The 18609-nt window shown below is 46.5% G+C and overlaps 1 protein-coding gene across 1 annotated transcript in view; it reads right to left on the reverse strand.

Annotated features, from left to right (window-relative positions):
- Positions 1-4467: 4467 nt before the first annotated feature.
- The window catches only part of F9 (coagulation factor IX), a 32524-nt gene continuing 18382 nt past the window's right edge, over positions 4468-18609 (reverse strand). Inside the window, exons 6-8 of the mRNA XM_039219999.1 lie at positions 16017-16255; positions 5905-6019; positions 4468-5255 (exon numbers count right to left, since the gene is read on the reverse strand). Of these exons, the coding sequence (XP_039075930.1) occupies positions 4708-5255; positions 5905-6019; positions 16017-16255 (902 nt within the window). The 3' untranslated portion in view covers positions 4468-4707. The remainder of the gene's footprint in view (positions 5256-5904; positions 6020-16016; positions 16256-18609) is intronic.

The raw sequence follows: 18609 nt of genomic DNA on the forward strand, positions 1-18609 counted from the left end.
CTCAAAAATAAATAAAAATTAAAAGAATTTTTTAAGAATAATAATAAAAAAGAAAGTACTGTTGGAGAAAATGAGTAGAGTGGTTGGCTTGCTTGGATTGGTTGAAAGGGGCAGGAATTCCAGTCTTTTGCCTCCTGTGACTGTCAGCAGCTTCCCCGGTTTACAGAAAATGTTGATTTGGGGGGCTTAAAAAATTTTTTTAACGTTTATTTATTATTGAGAAACAGAGCATGAGCAGGGGAGGGGCAGAAAGAAGGAGAGAAACACTGGGGCGCCTGGGTGACTCAGTTGGTAAAGCGTCCTACTTCGGCTCAGGTCATGATCTCACAGTTTGTGGGTTCAAGCCCCGCGTCAGGCTCTGTGCTGACAGCTAGCTCAGAGCCCTGAGCCTGCTTCAGATTCTGTGTCTCCCCCTCTCTTGGACCCTCCCCTGCTCACGCTGTCTGTCTCTCTCTCAGAAATAAATAAAATTTAAAAAAAAATTTTAAAAAAAAAGGAGAGACACAGAATCCAAATCAGGTTCCAGGCTCCGAGCTGTCAGCACAGAGCCAGACGCGGTGCTTGAATCCACAAACTGGGAGATCATGACCTGAGCTAAAGTCAACGCTTAACCTACTGAGCCACCCAGGTGCCCCTTGGGGGCTTTTAACCATGAGATTTCTAGATGGCCTTAGCTGCAGATTCAAAAGGAGCCCGATTCCTGAGCGCTTGGCTCAGATAGGCCTAGCAGCAGCTGAAGCCAGTTTCCTGGTCCCCCACGGTGCCCTGCACGGTGAGAAGTTCAGCTTCCGCGGGCCTCTCCGCTCCCGGAGCGCGTGCTGTGTCCCCGGGCCACAGGTGTCTTAGCCTGCATAGCCACAGTGAATCAAATTGAAATGGTGCCGAATGCCTGCATGCCAGATGACAGTGACAAACTTGTTCTAGATGTCAAATGTCACATTTGGAAGGCCCAGTGCTCACAGCCGGGCTAGAAGCCCAGCCACACGGGTTTGTCCCGCATGTATTACCGAGGGTCTGTTACGAGCCAGTGGCCACAGCTGCAGTGTGCCATTCCACCTTCTGGACGACCTGTTGGTCTTGGCTTGGTCACCTGGTTGTTGGAGTGTCACTAGCATGAATTCTAGGCAGTTTTCAGTCTCAGGTTTGCTGAAAGGCTTGCCGCCAGCGCAGATGGCCCCGGCTGCCCTAAAAATAGCCGGCGCTCCAATCCAAAGCACTGTGGAGTGAGGGACCTGAATTCAAGTCCTGATTCTGCCAGTGTATTACTCTGGGCCTGGCCTTGGCCTCCATCTCCTCATCCATTCAATGGGCAGAGTGGTTTTGATGACATTCCAGACTGCACTGACATTCTCAGGCTGCCCACGAAGCATTCAGAGGCTGTTCTGGACATGATAATGCAGCGACTCTGTGACCTGGCCTGTCATGGTTTTGGAGAGTAGGGGACAAAGCCCTTTCTTTCTCCCTTGGCCGAAAAACTGGACAGTGCTCTGTTCCTGTCATCGGAAAACAACGGAGCTTCAGAAGAACCAAAGGCCGTCATACTTAAGCAACAAGTTAAGACGACGCGCTTTTCTTCAAGCAACAAGTTAAGGCGACGCGCTTTTCTTCAAGCAACAAGTTAAGGCGACACGCTTTTCTTCACTCAGCGGGAGCTCTATTTTAACCTGTCACTTCCAATATGGCGGCAGCATGTTTCCTCCCATTTAGGTTAAGTAGCTACAGTGATCTTGGAAGCGCTAATGATTCGTCCATGGCGACTGCCAACGCCCTAGGTGGAGTCTAGAAAGGATCTGGCTCTGATGTCGCTGGCTCTTGGGCGGGCTTCAGGTGCTCCATGTGCTTGGTGGCAGTCACATGCTTGTGGGGGAAAAGGAGAACCATGGCTGGGAGATTTATGGGCCCAGGGTCTTCTTTCTCTGGTCCAGGGAAGACCAATCACAGGAGGTGTGAGGCCACCCCCCCACTGCTGCCTTTCAGCGTGGTTTCCCTGGCAACCAGGCCCGACTGGCTCACTCTTACCAACTGTGGAGTGCTGGGGCTCCAGACCTTTCATCATTCAAACTTGAAGTAACATGTTTTCGTGGGTGAATTAGGATCATCCTCAAACCTAAGGCGGCCAATTGGAGTGTCTCTTGTTTTTCCTTCCTTTGGCCAACAGTAGCAGAACTGGCTTCTTTTGTTTGTTCACAGAGCCTCCGTGACACTCATTACTTTGATTTATTCTGGCCTCCTTTCATGACACATCATTTGAGTTCACTCACAAAATATAGAAGTGTGGATTCATATTTAATGAACATATTGGCGTTTGGCACATGGTAATCAGTCCTTGAATGTTTGTTGAATAAAGGAACGAAACATCATGAAATCACAGAGTAGCAAGGTCGACGAGTGCCTTTGGTGAGCACCCTGTCAAACTCCTTCGTTGTACAAATGGAGAACTCAAAGCCCAAAACGTGGAGTGACTCAAAGCCCAAAACGTGGAGTGACTTGTCCACAGCTGTATCCACAGCTACGTAAACTCAATTCTGTTCCAGGTGGACCCAGACCACTGTCCCCTCCAGAGCACAGAACACACTGCCTCGTATGAAAGCCGGATAATAGCGCATCAAAACTCGGATGCGCTGTATTGCACTTGGGCATATTATGCTGAGCGTCCTGCTGAATGTAGTGTTTGAGATACGTCTGTGAATGACTCAACAGGAAACACTTTTTGAGAAATTTGAAAATGCATTTACTGATATTTAGGTTTGAAAGACTAAAGTAAAAGTGTATTAACTAGAAGAATTTGAAAGACATCAGTGAGAGTGAGGCCTGGCTGGGGGTGAGGTGAGGGCAGCAGCTCGTGGGGTCAAAGTGGTCCCAAACACGATTTTGTCAGTAGTTCCACACGTCATGAAATTCAGGATGACCGATTCACATCATCACCAAGTTCACAAAAAGCTGAGCTATGAACCAGAACACCACTTTATTAATTCATGAAGGGAGCTATTCTGACACACTGAAGTCTATATGTAGGCCAGTCAGCAGCCCTGTAGAAAAGTCAATACAGAAGGCCTAATTATAATAAAAAAGTTGCCTGGGGAGTGTGAAACCAGAAAAAGGGGAGTGAGCTGGCTCATTGGAATGACTCATGTCTGTGAGCCACCAGGGCACCCATCTCCACTGTGGGGACATGCTAGTTTAGGAGACTTGGTGCTTCTGTTCTCTGGTCTAGGGCAACTTCTTCCTTAGCCTTGGACAATACTGGAGACACATTGATGAACTCTTCCTTGAAGACTCTACTAGATCAAGATTGTAAACTGACTGTTCTTCTCTGTTGACATTTAAAAAAAACTATTTTTTAAATGTTTTATTTATTTCTGAGAGAGAGAGACAGAATGAGCAGGGGAGGGTCAGAGAGAGAGAGGGAGACACAGAATCTGAAGCAGGCTCCAGGCTCTGAGGTAGCTGTCAGCACAGAGCCCGATGCGGGGCTCAAACCCACAAACTGTGAGATCATGACCTGAGCCGAAGTCGGACACTTAACCAACTGAGCCACCCAGGCGCCCCTCTGTTGACATTTTTTTCAGGTGGGGGACGAGACACATGAGTCGATGTCACCTTTCTTAGTTACCTCCATCACAACTCAATTACAAGCTCTTAGACAACTATTCTGATGGGCCATTCCTTCCATGATGCATGTATTTTAATAGCACAACTCTCTCAGGATCCTTTCCTTTAAGCTCTTCAGGCACCTTACATCATCGCTATGCTCTGAAAAGCAAGTCAAAGACCATACTGAAAGCAAGTCTGGGTTTGACAGACATGTGTAACTGTGGACAGTAGTAAAACAGAATGATGTCCCCTTTCTTCCTTTAATGCCCATGCAGGGGAAAGGAGAAGGGGAGGGGACTGATTTGGGGATTAGGAGATGGAAGAGATCAAGGAAGTAGGAATAAGGATACAGAAAAGGAATGGTGTTTCTGGTGAGTTTCAACCTGTCACCTGCTCCTGTGCTCTTTCTTTATGAGTGTAATGTTGGCCTTATCATGAATGAGACCGCATATCCTGGATACAGATCTAACCAACTGTGATGTTTTGGTGGAAGAGGTTAACAATGATCTAGAACATGGAATGCCACCAAGATGGAGAATCAGAGAGTCGCCCCAACGGAGGAGGAAGAACTTAGCTTCACAATGTGGTTAAGGGCTGGACCTGTAGAAATGGCCACAATTTCCTATCACAGTATATTTCTCCAGTGATTACATTCTATTTTTTTAATGTTTATTTTTGAGAGAGAGAGAAAGAGACTTTTTAAATGTTTATTTATTTTTGAGAGAGAGAGAGAGAGAGAGAAAGACACCGGAGCATGAAGAGCGGAGGGGCCGAGACAGAGGGAGACACAGAACTCGAAGCAGGCTCCAGGCTCTGTGCTGTCAGCGTGGAGCCTGACACGGGGCTCGAACTTGCGAACCATGAGATCATGACCTGAGCCGATGTCAGAGGCTTAACCGACTGAGCCACCCAGGCGCCCCTACTGATTACATTTTCTAATCGATTTACCCTAGTAAAATAGGAATTCTAGCTAGATTTCTCCCCATAAAGAGAAACAGCTATATTTATAGAACGTATACAGTCAAATCTAAAGAGATGGGAAAGTGATTCGTTGGTAAAGGACCTTGTCCATTTTCAACCCCAAATATGTCAGCCTTGGAAATTCATTTTACTTTAAGTGAGCTTTGTCTTTTCTTTAATCCAGTTGACATACCGGGATACCTTGGTGTATATTCCATATTTTCCTTTCATTGCGCACTCTTCACCCCAGCTAATAATTCCAGTTAAGAAATTAGTGCCTTCCACTTCGGTAACATGAGGTCCCCCACTGTCTCCCTGGCATGAATCTTTACCTCCCTCATGGAAGCCAGCACAGAACATGTTATTATAGATGGTAAACTTGGTGGAGCGAAGGCACGTGGCTCGGTCAACGAGTGGAACTTTAAGGTACTGAAGAACAGTAGCCGGTCTCCCTCTGTTGAAGACTCTCCCCCAGCCACTCACGTAGCCAGATCCAAATTTAAGGAAGGTGTTGGTATATTCCCTGTCAGCAATGCAAATAGGTGTTACATAGCTGTTTAGCGTTAAGGGTTCATCCAGTTCCAGAAGGGCAATGTCATGGCTGTATTTATTGACAGCTGCATTGTAGCTGTGGTGAAGAATAGTGCGAATCACATTTCGCTTTTGCTCCGTATGTTCCTTCTCCTCGATGTTATATTCACCTATGGAAAGGAAATTTCTCTTCAGTCACGAATAGTCCAAGATTTTCGGCATCGCTGAATTGACTGATAGCCAAGGGTCGGGGATCCCAATCTTACATTGTTACGATTTTGGTAAAATGTCATGAGGGCCAATGCATACTTTTCAGACCAGAAATGCATTCGGGACCATCATGGGGCTGGTTTGGTGACCCATGTTGTTACAACTCTTAACATCGTTCACAGATGCTTATGAATCTGCGTGTCATGAATTATCCTAGACTTTCTTAATTTCAAGTATATTGACCCATTTTTTGGGTCACACAGATAATACATTCATTTGCTCATTCATTCAGATGTTAGCTGAAGGCTCACTGCATACAGGTTCAAAGAGGAGGGATGTGACATAGCTTTTGGGGAGGCTCAGGGTGCTGCAGAAATGTACACATCAATAAATAAATCTACCCCTGTGGAATGGGCGTTATCATAGGCACATCCAAAGAACAGTGGGGGGCTTGGAGGATGCAACAAGTTAGGTTCTGGAAATCGCTGCCTCTAGCACTAGCTCAACTTAGTTAGCAAAGAACTTATTAGGCCCTAGGAAAGTACGATGCACCAATCATATAGAAGGTCTAGTGGTACCGCAGATTGCCATCCTGTTTTGTTTATTTACCTGCAACAATGGTAATTTTCACATCCGGATTAATACAGTGGGCTGCAGTTACCACCCATTTTTCATTAATGATGGACCCGCCACAGAACGCATCAACTGTCCCATGCAAAACGACCTGTGGAAACAAAATTGTGAAACTCACTGCATAATGTGCTTGATCCAGAACAAAATAAACACAGGTGCTGTTTATAGGAGTGGGCAAAAAGTTGGATTCTCGGTGTGGGCGGAACTGGAGTGTTTCTGGAAGGTGCCAAGTTTGCCGATGAGTTAGTGTTTCTGGTACACGCTCAAAAAAGCCATTTCTGTAACTGTCTCAAAGAGAATGTGCAATGAGAGCCAGGAGGAGATCTAGACGAGGCAAATATGAGAGAACAGGGTCGGTGAGGTGTGGCCCTTGGATGCCTTTTTCCGGGCGAGTCAGAGTCTCTGATGGCACAAACTGCTGCATGGGACATGGCAGGTAAATTCAGCAATGCACTGACCTGACTCCTCCAGGTCCGCTGTTGTTATTGGGTCGTCTGTCCCTGCGTGAGGAATTCTTGCTAGAAGGTGATTTGAGAGAGAAAAACTACTGATTTTTCAATGAGGTCTTTTTTTCTTAATGTCATTTTTGAGAGAGAGAGAGAGACAGAGTGCGAGTGGGGGAGGGGCAGAGAGCAAGGGAGACACAGAATTCGAAGCAGGCTCCAGACTCTGAGCTAGCCGTCAGCACAGAGCCCAATGCGGGGCTCGAACCCACGAACTGTGAGATCATGACCTGCACTGGAGTCGGACGCTTAACCGACTGAGCCACCCAGAAGTCCCTCCATGAGGTCTCTTTAAGTATGACTTGAGACCACTGGCCTCTATAAGGGCCGTGCTTACAGCCTTCCAGGCACTGATGAAGAGCAGGACACACGCACGCCTGCCCTTCCCCCCCCCCAGCCATATTCCGCTCCCCTTGGCTGGATATGTAAGCTGCCTCTGTCCTGAAAGGTCTACTTAGCTGTGCTTGGGCAAAGTGGACAGAGGTGTTTGGGTGCCTGCTTTGAGCCTGGGCATTATCAGACAAGAGGCCAATCCTTTCTTTTATCTGTACATTTATTGTCTAATCAGAGTGGACAGTGAATGTTTTTACCACCTCGATGTCTAGATCAACTTGGAAAATTTCACTTCCAGTGCACCCTGAGCCACTTGCTCAGGGGGGAAAAAAAAGGTGAGAAGTAAGGACGCTAGAGGGCGCACTGAACATTTGGAAACCCTTGTGCAGTTGCTGAGTAATTCCTATGAACTCCTGCCCTTTTACTAAAGCAAGCCTGGTCTCAGGCCTAAATCTCTTTCTAAACTAGGGAAAGAGAGTGGTCAGTCCCCTTAAGTGGGAGTCTGAGAAGGTCCTTGGCGTATGGTCTAGTGAAGATTCTTTTTGTCCTGAATTCAATTTACTGAACATCTACTAAGTCCTAGACACTCAAGTATTGGCCACCTACCCAGAGACTTATGGGGCTGACTCACTGCAAGCTTCTGACCCCTTTTCCATATTTTAGCTTTCTCTCTCATTCTAGCTGTCACTTTTTAAAAATTTATTTAAAATTTATTCATTTTGAGAGAGAGAGACAGCGCGCCTGCGCAAGTGTGAGACTACAAGTGGGGGAGGGGCTGAGAAAGAGGGAATGAGAGAGAATCCCAAGCAGGCTTGGCGCTACCAGCATGGAGCCCAGCATGGGGGTGGGCGGGGCTCAACGCAGGACTCAAACTCACGAACTGTGAGATCATGACCTGAGCCGAAATCAAGAGTTGGTTGCTCAACCGACTGGGCCACTCAGGTGCCCCTTACATTTATTTTAGAGAGGGGGGAGGGGACGAGGGAGCCGGGCAGAGGGAGAGACTGACTCTCAAGCAGATTCCACACTCAGTACGGAGCGTGATGTGGGGCTGAATCCATGACCCTGGGGTCATGACCTGAGCCGAAATCAAGGGTGGGACGTTCAACAGACTGAGCCACCCAGGCGCCCCTAGCTGTTGCTTGTTATTTTGAGAAGTTGGAAAAATATAGGACAACTCACATAATAATATCATGAACACCAGTGTGGCCACCACTCAGACTTAACAGTCTTCTTAATTTTTTTGAACATTTATTGGTTGCTTACTATGGACTAATCATCGTGCTAAGTGTTTCATGTACATTAAGTACAACACTTCATGGAGTGATATTAACACGTCCATTTACAGATGACGTCACTCCCCTAAGGTTGGTTAGGTTAGTTAGTGGTGAAGTTAGGGTATAAGCTCTGGTCTGCCCGGCTTCACAATCAATGTTCCTAAGCACACAGTATGTCTCCAAGTGTGATCAGTGGGCCGATTGCAGCAGAATCATCTGGGATGCGTGTACAACGCAGATTTGGGGGCCCACCCAGACTCAACTAGAGTATTTGGTGGGTGTGACCAGAGAAAATGAAGATCTCCAGATTACCCTTAATGCATAATTATTGGAGAAATTCTGTTTCAGCATTTCCAAGGCTTGGTGACCTTTATTTTAAAAGTGCTCAGTCCACCCAGAGCTGGCTACATAATTTGTGGGGCTCAGTGTCCATATGAAAATGTGGGGCCCCTTGTTCAAAAACCAGGAAATAAACACATGCCACTGAAAATACTAACATACAAAACTTTCCTCTTTCTTCTGTGGTCTCTTGCAAGCCATCATGGGGTTTTTAGTTTATTACTTAACATCACACTTACTCAGGCGTGGGGCATATTTGTTGGGAAGGGGGAGATGCTGATGGGTGCCCAAGAGCTGCCCCCTGTGATCTAACATGCAAGCACAAATGCCCTTGGCCGTCAGGTACCCTCTCCCATCCGCCCCAAGGGAAGGTAAGTCAATCTTCCCTTCTTACTGGCTCACTGCAGCAACGAGCAATGTGTGTGTGGGGGGTGGGGGGGGTATGGTGGTTCGCAATGGATTATAACTACCATGCCAGGATGCGCTCAGTACCTGGAATGGAGGTGTGCAAGAAGCTTGCTCCCACCATTCCCCCTCCAGATGTGCTGCGACAAACTTCCAGTCCTCAGATACTATGTGGCCCTGACGCCTCCCAAAACGGCATAGAACAGGCACACCCAACCTCAACCCTCCCTGCGCCTGCACAAGAGGAGGGTGGCAATGATAGCTGTTGGGGCCGAGGTCGGAAGTACGCCAGCATGCCACGGGTTGAGGGGTGGTGGTGGCCATTGGGCAGGGGGGACAAGGAGTGAGAGGGTCAAGAATCCATCCCCGGGAGGTAGAGACAGGTTCTAAGTTCTCAGCGCAGGGGTGCTCCACTGTCTCAATCGGACTTGAGGTGCGAAATACAAAGCATTAAACTACAAACTCGGGACCCTTCCAAAAGCAAGGCCCCATGCAAGTGCACTGGTCCCAAGCGCACGAAGCTGGCCCTGACCCCAAGCGATATGTTATCACTAAGCAAATCTGGGCAACACTGTCCTACACGGATCCTAATGGTCACCTCTGAAGACATCTGTTCTAGTAACCGGAATTATGAAATCACACGCAATGATAGAATGGCGCCCTTCCTCTATATTAGAGGTGACTGGGTATCTCTCAGCTTAATGGTTTGGTTAGGCCAGACTGAATGATATCCACAGTCCCGGGCCTCAGAGACTATGATGTAGCTTAGTCTGACTCCTGCCAAAGCCTTGCTGCCTGGAGCTTCTACTCCTTTCTGGTGGATGGCTGAGAAATAGGATTGTGTTCTTTTTGAGCCCGAAGAGTATTTGTCTTCCTTTTCTTTCTTTTTTTGCCAATCTCTGATGGGTATTAGAAGTTTTAGCAAACATCTTTGCCAAGAAAAAGCCCTAAAATATATTTGCATTTAAAGATATTACAAATGACTTGGTTTTGGAATGTTTGCTTGGCTACCTCAGGATCACAGCTATCTAAATACGAGCTATTTGGGGACAAGCCGTCTGCTTGGCCAAGGACAAGTTCTTGTAAGGCATCACTTTGGAAAATGAAGGGAAAAATGGGAAAGCATATGTTCTGAGCAAGGCATCCAAGTTCCGCTCTGTCAAACACTTCCATGTTTGTCCTATCCTAATAGGAGCCTGTTTTCTCTCTTTCCGACACACGCACAGATGCACACCAAACACACCCACATCCATCCGCAAAATACACACGCACACATCTCTTCCGATGCTCTTTGTTGATTATGCCAGTCCAGCGCATAGCTGTTGCCCTGTTGTGCTCTTCCTGACCTTTACCTTGATCTGGCCTTTTCCTGTGATTTCAGTAAACTCTTATTCTCTCTACGGAGACAACTCCAGCTTCACGATAGCATTTCCGGCCCCTGTTCGCATACTCGTTCTTTCTCCTATAAAAAGCCAGAGCGTCTCTGGATGAAGAACAGCTTGTTACACCCACAGGTGTGGTTCACCCAGCCATCAGCCCTACTCTGCATTTTTCTAGACACAGAAGGGATGCTCATTTTTGGTGTTTAATGGTTAACCAGGCTGGTCATTGAAATAGGTTTCATCAAACCATCCTAGAGAATAACAGTCTAAATGTTCTGTCCAAAATAGTTTTATGGGCCAGGTGAGATTACATACGTGATGTTTTTATTTGTCTTAATTGACACTTTATCACGTGAGCTAGGAAAACTAGAGGGTTACTTTCTCCAGGTGAAGATATGTCTATGGTCTTAGGACTGTCCTAGAAAATCTTCCTCCCAATCCTCCCCCTTTCCAAGTTAAAAAAAAAAAAAAAAAGAAAGAGAAAGTTCTGATTTATACATATGGTAACTGCACGCTATCTGTCACTGGGGGTGTGTTCTTATCAAATGGAAAGCATTGGGTATGTGTAGGTAGCTGTACAGGTTAAGGGCTCAGGTACCTTTAAGGACAGCTTCAGGTTAACCTGAGGAAAGCCGAGACCGGGGAAAATTCAAAGATGTTTTAAAGATCATTTAGGCCAAGAGCAGCATAAGGAATAGACAGACTGCTTCTAAGACATTTTGCTGGTTAAAACGGTTGAATATTGGCAATTACATATGAGACAGCCTAATATATAATTTTTTTTTTAATTTATTCTAGGAGAGAGAGAGACAGCGTGAGCAGGGGAGGGTCAGAGAGAGAGGGAGTCACAGACTCTGAAACAGGCTCCAGGCTCTGAGCTGGCAGTCAGCACAGAGCCCGACGCGGGGCTCGAACCCACGAACCGCGAGATCATGACCTAAGCGAAAGTCGGACGCTCAACCGACTAAGCCACCCAGGCGCCCCAGAGACAGTCTAATATAAAGGTTAAGGAAAGCTTAGCCACTCGGCATCCATTGTATTCCTTTTTTTTTTTTTTTTCCATTTGGTGGAATGATTTCCAAATTACTAAATGTAGAATAAATATGGCTTGGGTGACAGTGCAGAGCCTGCTTGGCATTCTCTCTCTCCCGCTCTCTCTTCCCCTCCCCCCCCCAGAATAAATAAACTTTTAAAAAAGGAGTAAATATGACTACTACAGAGCTGAGGCCCATGACAAAACAGAAAATAGAAAGACCAGGTACTTCACGTGCAAGGCCAGACAGATCCAAACCCAAAGCGGAAGAGGTGGGAAGAGCTCTTGGGGCAATTTTGCGTGTGCTCGGAATTGTTGGCTGACAGAGTCAAGGGCGTGGGATCAAAACCAAAGTAAAGCTCTAGAAAGCAGAAACATGGTGCTGCTTTCTCAAATCTCTCTTTTAAGCTATTGATGAAGGTGGTCTCATAGTAATAGGGGTTTCTATTTCCCGGTTTTCTCTAACGTTCAAAGGTTTTCATGGCTTCCCTATGTAGCTATCCGAAATTTGAGTCTCGTTTTCTTTCTCCACTCGAAGGATATAGCGACTGTAGGAAATAGCCTTTCTGTTCGTGTATAGCGCACTTGACCCTCCAGCTTCCTCTCCGAGCTCCCGCTCCCGGCCTCACATCCCCTCCGCAGTGAGTTTTGAGGCCCCACAGGGCCAGCAATCCGCGTCCTTGCCCTTGGGCGGGGGCTTGGCGGGGCGGGGCTGGCTTTGTCTCGGGAGCCGAAGGGGGTTCTGGGAAACGCTAGGGTCAGGGGGCACGTTTGGTGCGGCTCGCCTCTAGCTCGGAAGCTGAAGTGAAAGCCGTCGAATAAGGTAGGAAGTGGACGCGGCCCCGCACGAGATAGGGGAAAGTGAACCTTACTTCTTAGGGTCTCAAACCTGGACAGGGTGATAGTGAGTCCCTCTGCTGCTCTGACCCCCACCGGATGAACCAAGGCCCTCCATGCTCTCCCCACGGGTTTATCAGGCCAGGGCAGTCCCCTGCGACGGGACAGCTCTTCAGGTTAACAAGTCAACAAACAGTTGTTCAACCAGCGTTTCCTTCCAGAGCTGCTCAGCTCCTGAAACTGACACTGGTTGGAGGGGTTTTCTTAACCAGCGTCAGAATCTGCCTGCTTGCCTGTGACTTTCACCTGTAAGCCCCCAGAGGAAAAGTCGCCTTCCCCTTTTCCTCGGTGGCCCCCTCGCTCTTGCAGACCGCTAACTTAAACCTTTCCCTTAGCCAACGAAACCTTTCCTGCTTGTTCCCGCCATGCATGACTCCAGAGGAAAGTGACCTCCCTATGTTCTTTGTGCGATACGTTCACCCAAATGGTCGTTTTATTTGCCCCCACCCCCTTTTATTAAGCATGGGGATTTTCTTTTAAATTTTTTTTTTGCATTTAGTTTTGAGAGACAGTGCGAGCGGGGGAGGGGCAGAGAGAGGAGACACAGAATCCGAAGCAAGTTTAAGGCTCTGGGCGAGCCGGCAGCACAGAGCCCGATGTGGGGCTCGAACCCACAAACCGTGAGATCATGACCTGAGCCGAAGTCGGACACTTAACCGACTGAGCCACCCAGGCGCCATGAAGCACGGGGATTTTGAATCCTGTCTGGGTGAGATTGCCAAACTGTTTCATATCTGATAGCCGGAGATCTACTGTTTTAGCTCCTGAAACCCCAGCTGTTAATTGCTTTCTCCTGATGCCTCGGCTGCAGCAGGTGTGTTTTTGGACTTGCCTGCGATCAAATCTAGTATTTCCACCTTGCGGATGGGCGGTGCTGGGGAGCTGGCACGTCCTCAAAAGAGAGATTCTGGTTTGTTGCACTTCCTGCTTGGTCTGTGTCTGGAAGTGCCTTTTGTATACTCAGTTTATCTCCGGTTTTGGAAAACCAGTGACCTTTTGTGAGAAACTGGGTGGAGGTGAGTGTGGAGGGCATGCTCTCGTGTGAGAAGGAAACAGCGCAGGGGTGTGGCGGGGATCTTCCCCAAGTATGCTGCTCTTAGTGCTTTGTGCCTCTTCGGTTAGCAGGCCTACTTCCTATGGATGAAATAGGGAGTGAACCTATGCATGAGTGGTCTTGAACGTTCCAAATGAGCTCAGCTAGGCTTGATAGGAATGAGTCAACAGGTATACTAACTATGGAAGTGTGCAGTGAGGAGGACATGAAAAGATTCGAGATGTTGTGTATCATATCTTCTTCCTCACAGCACATCTGCAATCTGATAGCTTGTTCTGCTTAAAAGAAAAGAATAGCTAGCGAGAGCAACGAACTTTTTATTAGGAAAGACTTGCATTGTTAACATATTGGCAAGCATCTGGTTTAAAGGGGGTGGGTGGAGAATGAAGAGATTATGTGACTAGATTGAGACTACGTAATCCCCCCCCTTTTATCTGTTATTTAAACGTCTTTGCCAATTTCATTTCTGGGTTGAGAAGGGGCAGTGCTAAACTCACAATGTGTGCCTCTTCTTTTTTATCCTCCACCGCTCCCCCCCTTTTTTTAAGAATAGTCATGGGGGGCGCCTGAGTGGCTCAGTCGGTTAAGGTCAGGTCATGATGTCACGGTTCGTAGGTTAAGCCGTGCATCAGGCTCTGTGCTGACAGCTCAGAGCTTCGAGCCTGCCTCGGATTATGTTTCTCCCTCTCTCTCTGCCCCTCCCCACCCCCTGTCAAAAATAAACATTAAAAAAATTAAAAAAGAATCATCCTCTTGGTGCTAGTAAAACATCCCTGAGTTTGTCGATCCTCTAGTCTAGGGACTGCCTATGTCCCACAACCCCAAGGAAGAGAATTATTAGAAAGTAGGATCTTTTGTTCCAACCATCTATGCATGGAAGTTGGATACATATTGAGAATGAGAATGCACAAGAACACAAATGGTAAAATTAGATAGAATTAGATCCATGGATGGTAAACAGAATGAAAGCATAATTAGAGTGGCTGGATCCAATAGGGGTTGTTTAAGGAAAGGCCCATGGAGGAGGGCAGTCTTATGAAGAGTCATGAAGGTGAGGAAAGATGTGGGTGGGTAAAGGAAGAGGTCATGGTGGATGAGGGAAGCAGTGCTGGTACGATGGGGTGGAGGAACACAGCATATTTTATCGGCTGTAAGATCAAGTCCAACAGATACTCTTAAAAGCAAAGCCAAGTAAAGGAACAGAAAATATAGGCTTGGTCGTGGTCGTCTACCACCCTTCAATACCATTCTCTATAATGTCTGTGCCAATACCTACCTCCCAGGTATATGTTCAATATATTATATCCATTATATTGGGAAATTCTGAAGAATCCTGAATAGATACATAGTTAGTCTTAGACAGCTCCAGTGGTGGTAAGCCTGGGATGATTACCTGATCCTGGCTTAAACTGTTAACCGGTTTGATGATTGAAAAGTCTTTGAAGCTACTGGTTCTTGATGGCAAACTTTCAAACCTCAGTAGAGGAAATACTTTGGAGTGAAGCGTCCTTGAAATAGCCACAAAATCATACGATTGTGGCTACTAGGGAGCTTTTAGACTAAACAATTATAAGCCATGTCCAGTAGAACTTTCCGTAATGATGGAAATGGTCTGTATCGGTGCAGTCCAGTCACCCCCAGCTGCACGTGGCACTTGAAATGTGGCAGGTGTGACAAGTGAATTTTTAATTTTACTTAATGGTGTTTAGATTTAAATAGCTACACGTGGTTAGTAGTTATGTTATTGGACAGCACAGCTTTATATAAGGACCGGCCTGGCAAGTTGCTAATGGGGGCTGGGGGTGGGGGAGGGGACTGCTGCTTCTCTCAGATAGAATCACTTAGGCTTTAGCTGTAGGGTCAATCGCAAGTTCTGCTACAAATCTAGCTCTTGGCCATTGGCCCAGAAGTGCACACAGGTGATTCTCATGTGGGTGGTCTGCAGATCACACCTGGAGAAATGTGGGATTAGGTACCATGCGTTTACTGTTTGGTTCCTTTGATTTCAAATTGTAGTACTTCTCAGGATCACCCATCGTGCTGGTTAGTTAGCACTCAGTTGCTGTCCTTCCCCCGCCCCCCATCCCCAGAGATTCTGCTTCAGTAGGCCTAAGGTATGGCGTAAAAATTTGCATTGCTAACAAGTTTTCATGCGATTCTGATGCTGGTACACTTTGAGCCTTCGACCAAGCCCCTGTCCCATACCCGAGTCCCAGTAACCCAGTCCTTTAAAAAATCCCTTCAAAATCAATTTCTCTGGACCTGGAGACTTTCTCTCACGGGTTCTCCCACGAGCTGAAGCTGAAGTAGTACCCCGAACCCCAGGGCGCATGACCTCACTTCCGGACCTCCTCCCTGTTGCACGTCTGGAATGCTGCTGTGCTATTTGCATGACATCAGACTCTCCTTGACTTGGTGTAGTGGATGTCCCTGGACTTCTCCTTCACTAGCTCCCCACCACTGAGGGCTTCTTCCTATTGCTTAGTGCTGAAACTTGCCTAAACACTTCCGTCACCCCAGCAGATCTGTCTGGAGTCCTAGTCTGAGTCCCCACCTGGCCTGTCCCTTGCCCTCTGGGCTCCAGTTTTGACACACCATTAAGATAGAGTACCTGCCGGGGCACCTGGGTGGCTCAGTCGGTTAAGCGTCCGACTTCAGCTCAGGTCATGGTCTCACAGTATGTGGGTTTGAGCCCCGCATCGGGCTCTATGCTGACAGCCAGCTCAGAGCCTGGAGCCTGTTTCAGATCCTGTGTCTCCCTCTCTCTCTGACCCTCCCCTGTTCATGCTGTCTGCCTGTCTGTCTGTCTGTCTCTCTCTCTCTCTCTCTCTCTCTCAGAAATTAAAAAAAAAAAAAAAAGAGTACCTGCCAAGGGAATTGGCCTGGTATGGCATTTTTTCCACCAACAATTCGAGTCAGGTCGTCGATTGGTTGGGTGTGGCTACCCACATTGCTTTCAGCTTCAGTTGTATTTTCATAGTCTGCTGTGGAATTCTCATAGTCCGTCGTGGAAGTCTCATAGTCCGTATTGGAAAAAAAAATTTCAGCGCGGGTGTGCGTCGTAGAAATGTGTGGGACAGAAACTCTTCCGCATGGAAATGGCACTAAAAAAAAAAAAATGGGAAAAACAATTAGTGTTCCGGTATTTCTCATTGGCAAGTGGAGCCTGTGTTACAGAAATCGAGAATGAGAGCCATCCTGATCACTTCTGAGAAGCAGGCCTATCAGTAGTTTAAAAATCGAATCAATGAATATAGTCTCAAACTAAAAGGTTAATTGCATTATTTTCATGGAAAGTTTTCAAACCCTTCATGAAAAGAACATTTGGCTCGGGAATCCATCATCCTTACGGAAATAGAATAGGTGTTCCAGAATCCAATTTTGTAAGAGTTTGATAAAGTTTCATGACTTTTCTGTTGTGTTTCTTTACTGAAAAGGCTTAGTTGCCGGGCCTGTCCCTAAATAGAAATCTGATGAGCAGTGCCATGTAACTTTAACTTTAGAGTTAGGTAGTTGGGACTTCCCCTGCTTTTTGGGAATCAGGATTTCTTTTGTAGACGGAATACCTTCTAGACTCCAAGGTGGATTGAGGGATCTGCTGGGAAGAAATCATGATTTAATTATTTGGCTTGGTTAAGTATTAACCAAATAAACGACCGGGGCACCTGGCTGGCTCAGTTGGAAGGGCATGCGACCCTTGATCTCGGGGTCATGAGTTCGAGCCGCACATTGGGTATAGAGATGATTTAAATAAATAAATGGAAAAAAAAAAAAAAACCTTCAACCAAATAAATTGCTCATATGATTATCACAGCCACGTTCAGCCGGGACCTGGCCACCCTTTTACCTTGGGTCAGTTTATTTCCTAAAGACAGGAAGTTATCTCCTGACACACTGGGGACAACCAGAATGGAAATTTGTAGGCAAGCAAAGTTACCTCACATTTCATTTTCATTTCTCACGTTCTTTCTAGCCACATGCCTTGTAAGAGACATTTCTATAGCAACCAGCTGCAGCAAAGTATCATGAAGACAGCATGTGGTTGGGAAAACAGGAAATTAGTTCAAAATACTTATGTATAAATATAAATCATCAACAATGGCTTGAAAAAAAGGACCGTTACTATTGAAAGGCAGAAAAGCTTATTTTGGGTTTGGCCTACTTTACTAAAGATAAGGCTGTATTCTGATACAACACTTAATAGTTAGAGGTGGTTTTCAACTCGTTTTTTTCTTCTAACGTGGAAGGGTGTATAAGGGTGTAGCAAACTATGCCATCTGTCTACACTGGAAGTTAGTTGGATTTTGAATTTTTTTGTGTAACTATAAAACACTTTATTTTTACATTTTTTTTAATGTTTTATTTCTAGGAGAGAGAGAGACAGTGTGAGCAGGGGAGGGTCAGAGAGAGAGGGAGTCACAGACCGAAACAGGCTCCAGGCTCCGAGCCGGCAGTCAGCACAGAGCCCGACGCGGGGCTCGAACCCACGAACCGCGAGATCATGACCTAAGCGAAAGTCGGACGCTTAACCGACTAAGCCACCCAGGCGCCCCAAAACACTTTATTTTTAAAACGACCTCAGATTTGAAGGTTAAAACCTATAGCCATTGTCCTGGGGAGGTGGGCTAGCTGTGAGGCCCTGCATGTGAGGCAGAAGACAGGTGGGGAGGTCCCTGAAGCATTAGAAGCTGCTCTTCATTTTAGCTGCAACAGCATGTATACCCTTGGCTTCTGGTCATTTTTTGCAGTTTCCTCTGTCGGGTGCTCTGGTGAGATAGGCATTGAACCCGGTTCCAGAGGATCGGTGCATGGTTTAATGTACCCATTTAATATCAGGCTTTGAAAATGCAAAAGAAATTATATCTAGTTTGCTTCAAAAAGGCCCCTCATTTGTCAAATATAATTGATCCTTTGGAGCCTACTTTTTTTTTTTATATCAAAGTTTCTCGTGCTTTCGTTTTCAGAGAAGAGCAGTATGAGCATGGAGTGGAGGTGTTCTGAGTACACCAGTCAGCCGTCAGCGTGGTGGCCTGGCCGACACGACTGGGAAATACGGTTTCGTTCACTGCCGTATAGATGGACAGTGCGAACCAGCCTGGCACAACTTGTACCAGATGGTTGTTAGAACCATTCAGATGTCCAAGCACGTAAATTCTGCTCGACACCCAGGGATAGGAAACAACTTTACCAGAGCAGGCCGGCCACACTCTGGCAGGGTCCTGCTTTATATTCCCTATTCCGTGTACTAGAAGCCTATTGGTACATCATTTGTGTACCTTTCGTGGTCTCGGGTTACTACATTAATTTGAGTTGCTTAATTACAAATATATAGAAATCCTATAAATCAATTGCTTCATGATATAGAAGAAAAAAAATGGGCACAGTGAAGCATTCAGATTGAAGCCAGAGTTTCTATTTAAATTGATTATGCAGTTTGGAAAATTATCCAAGCTACTGA

This window comes from Hyaena hyaena, unplaced genomic scaffold (assembly GCF_003009895.1).
Source record: "Hyaena hyaena isolate Hyena2069 unplaced genomic scaffold, ASM300989v1 scaffold_853, whole genome shotgun sequence".
NCBI classification, from domain to species: domain Eukaryota; kingdom Metazoa; phylum Chordata; class Mammalia; order Carnivora; family Hyaenidae; genus Hyaena; species Hyaena hyaena.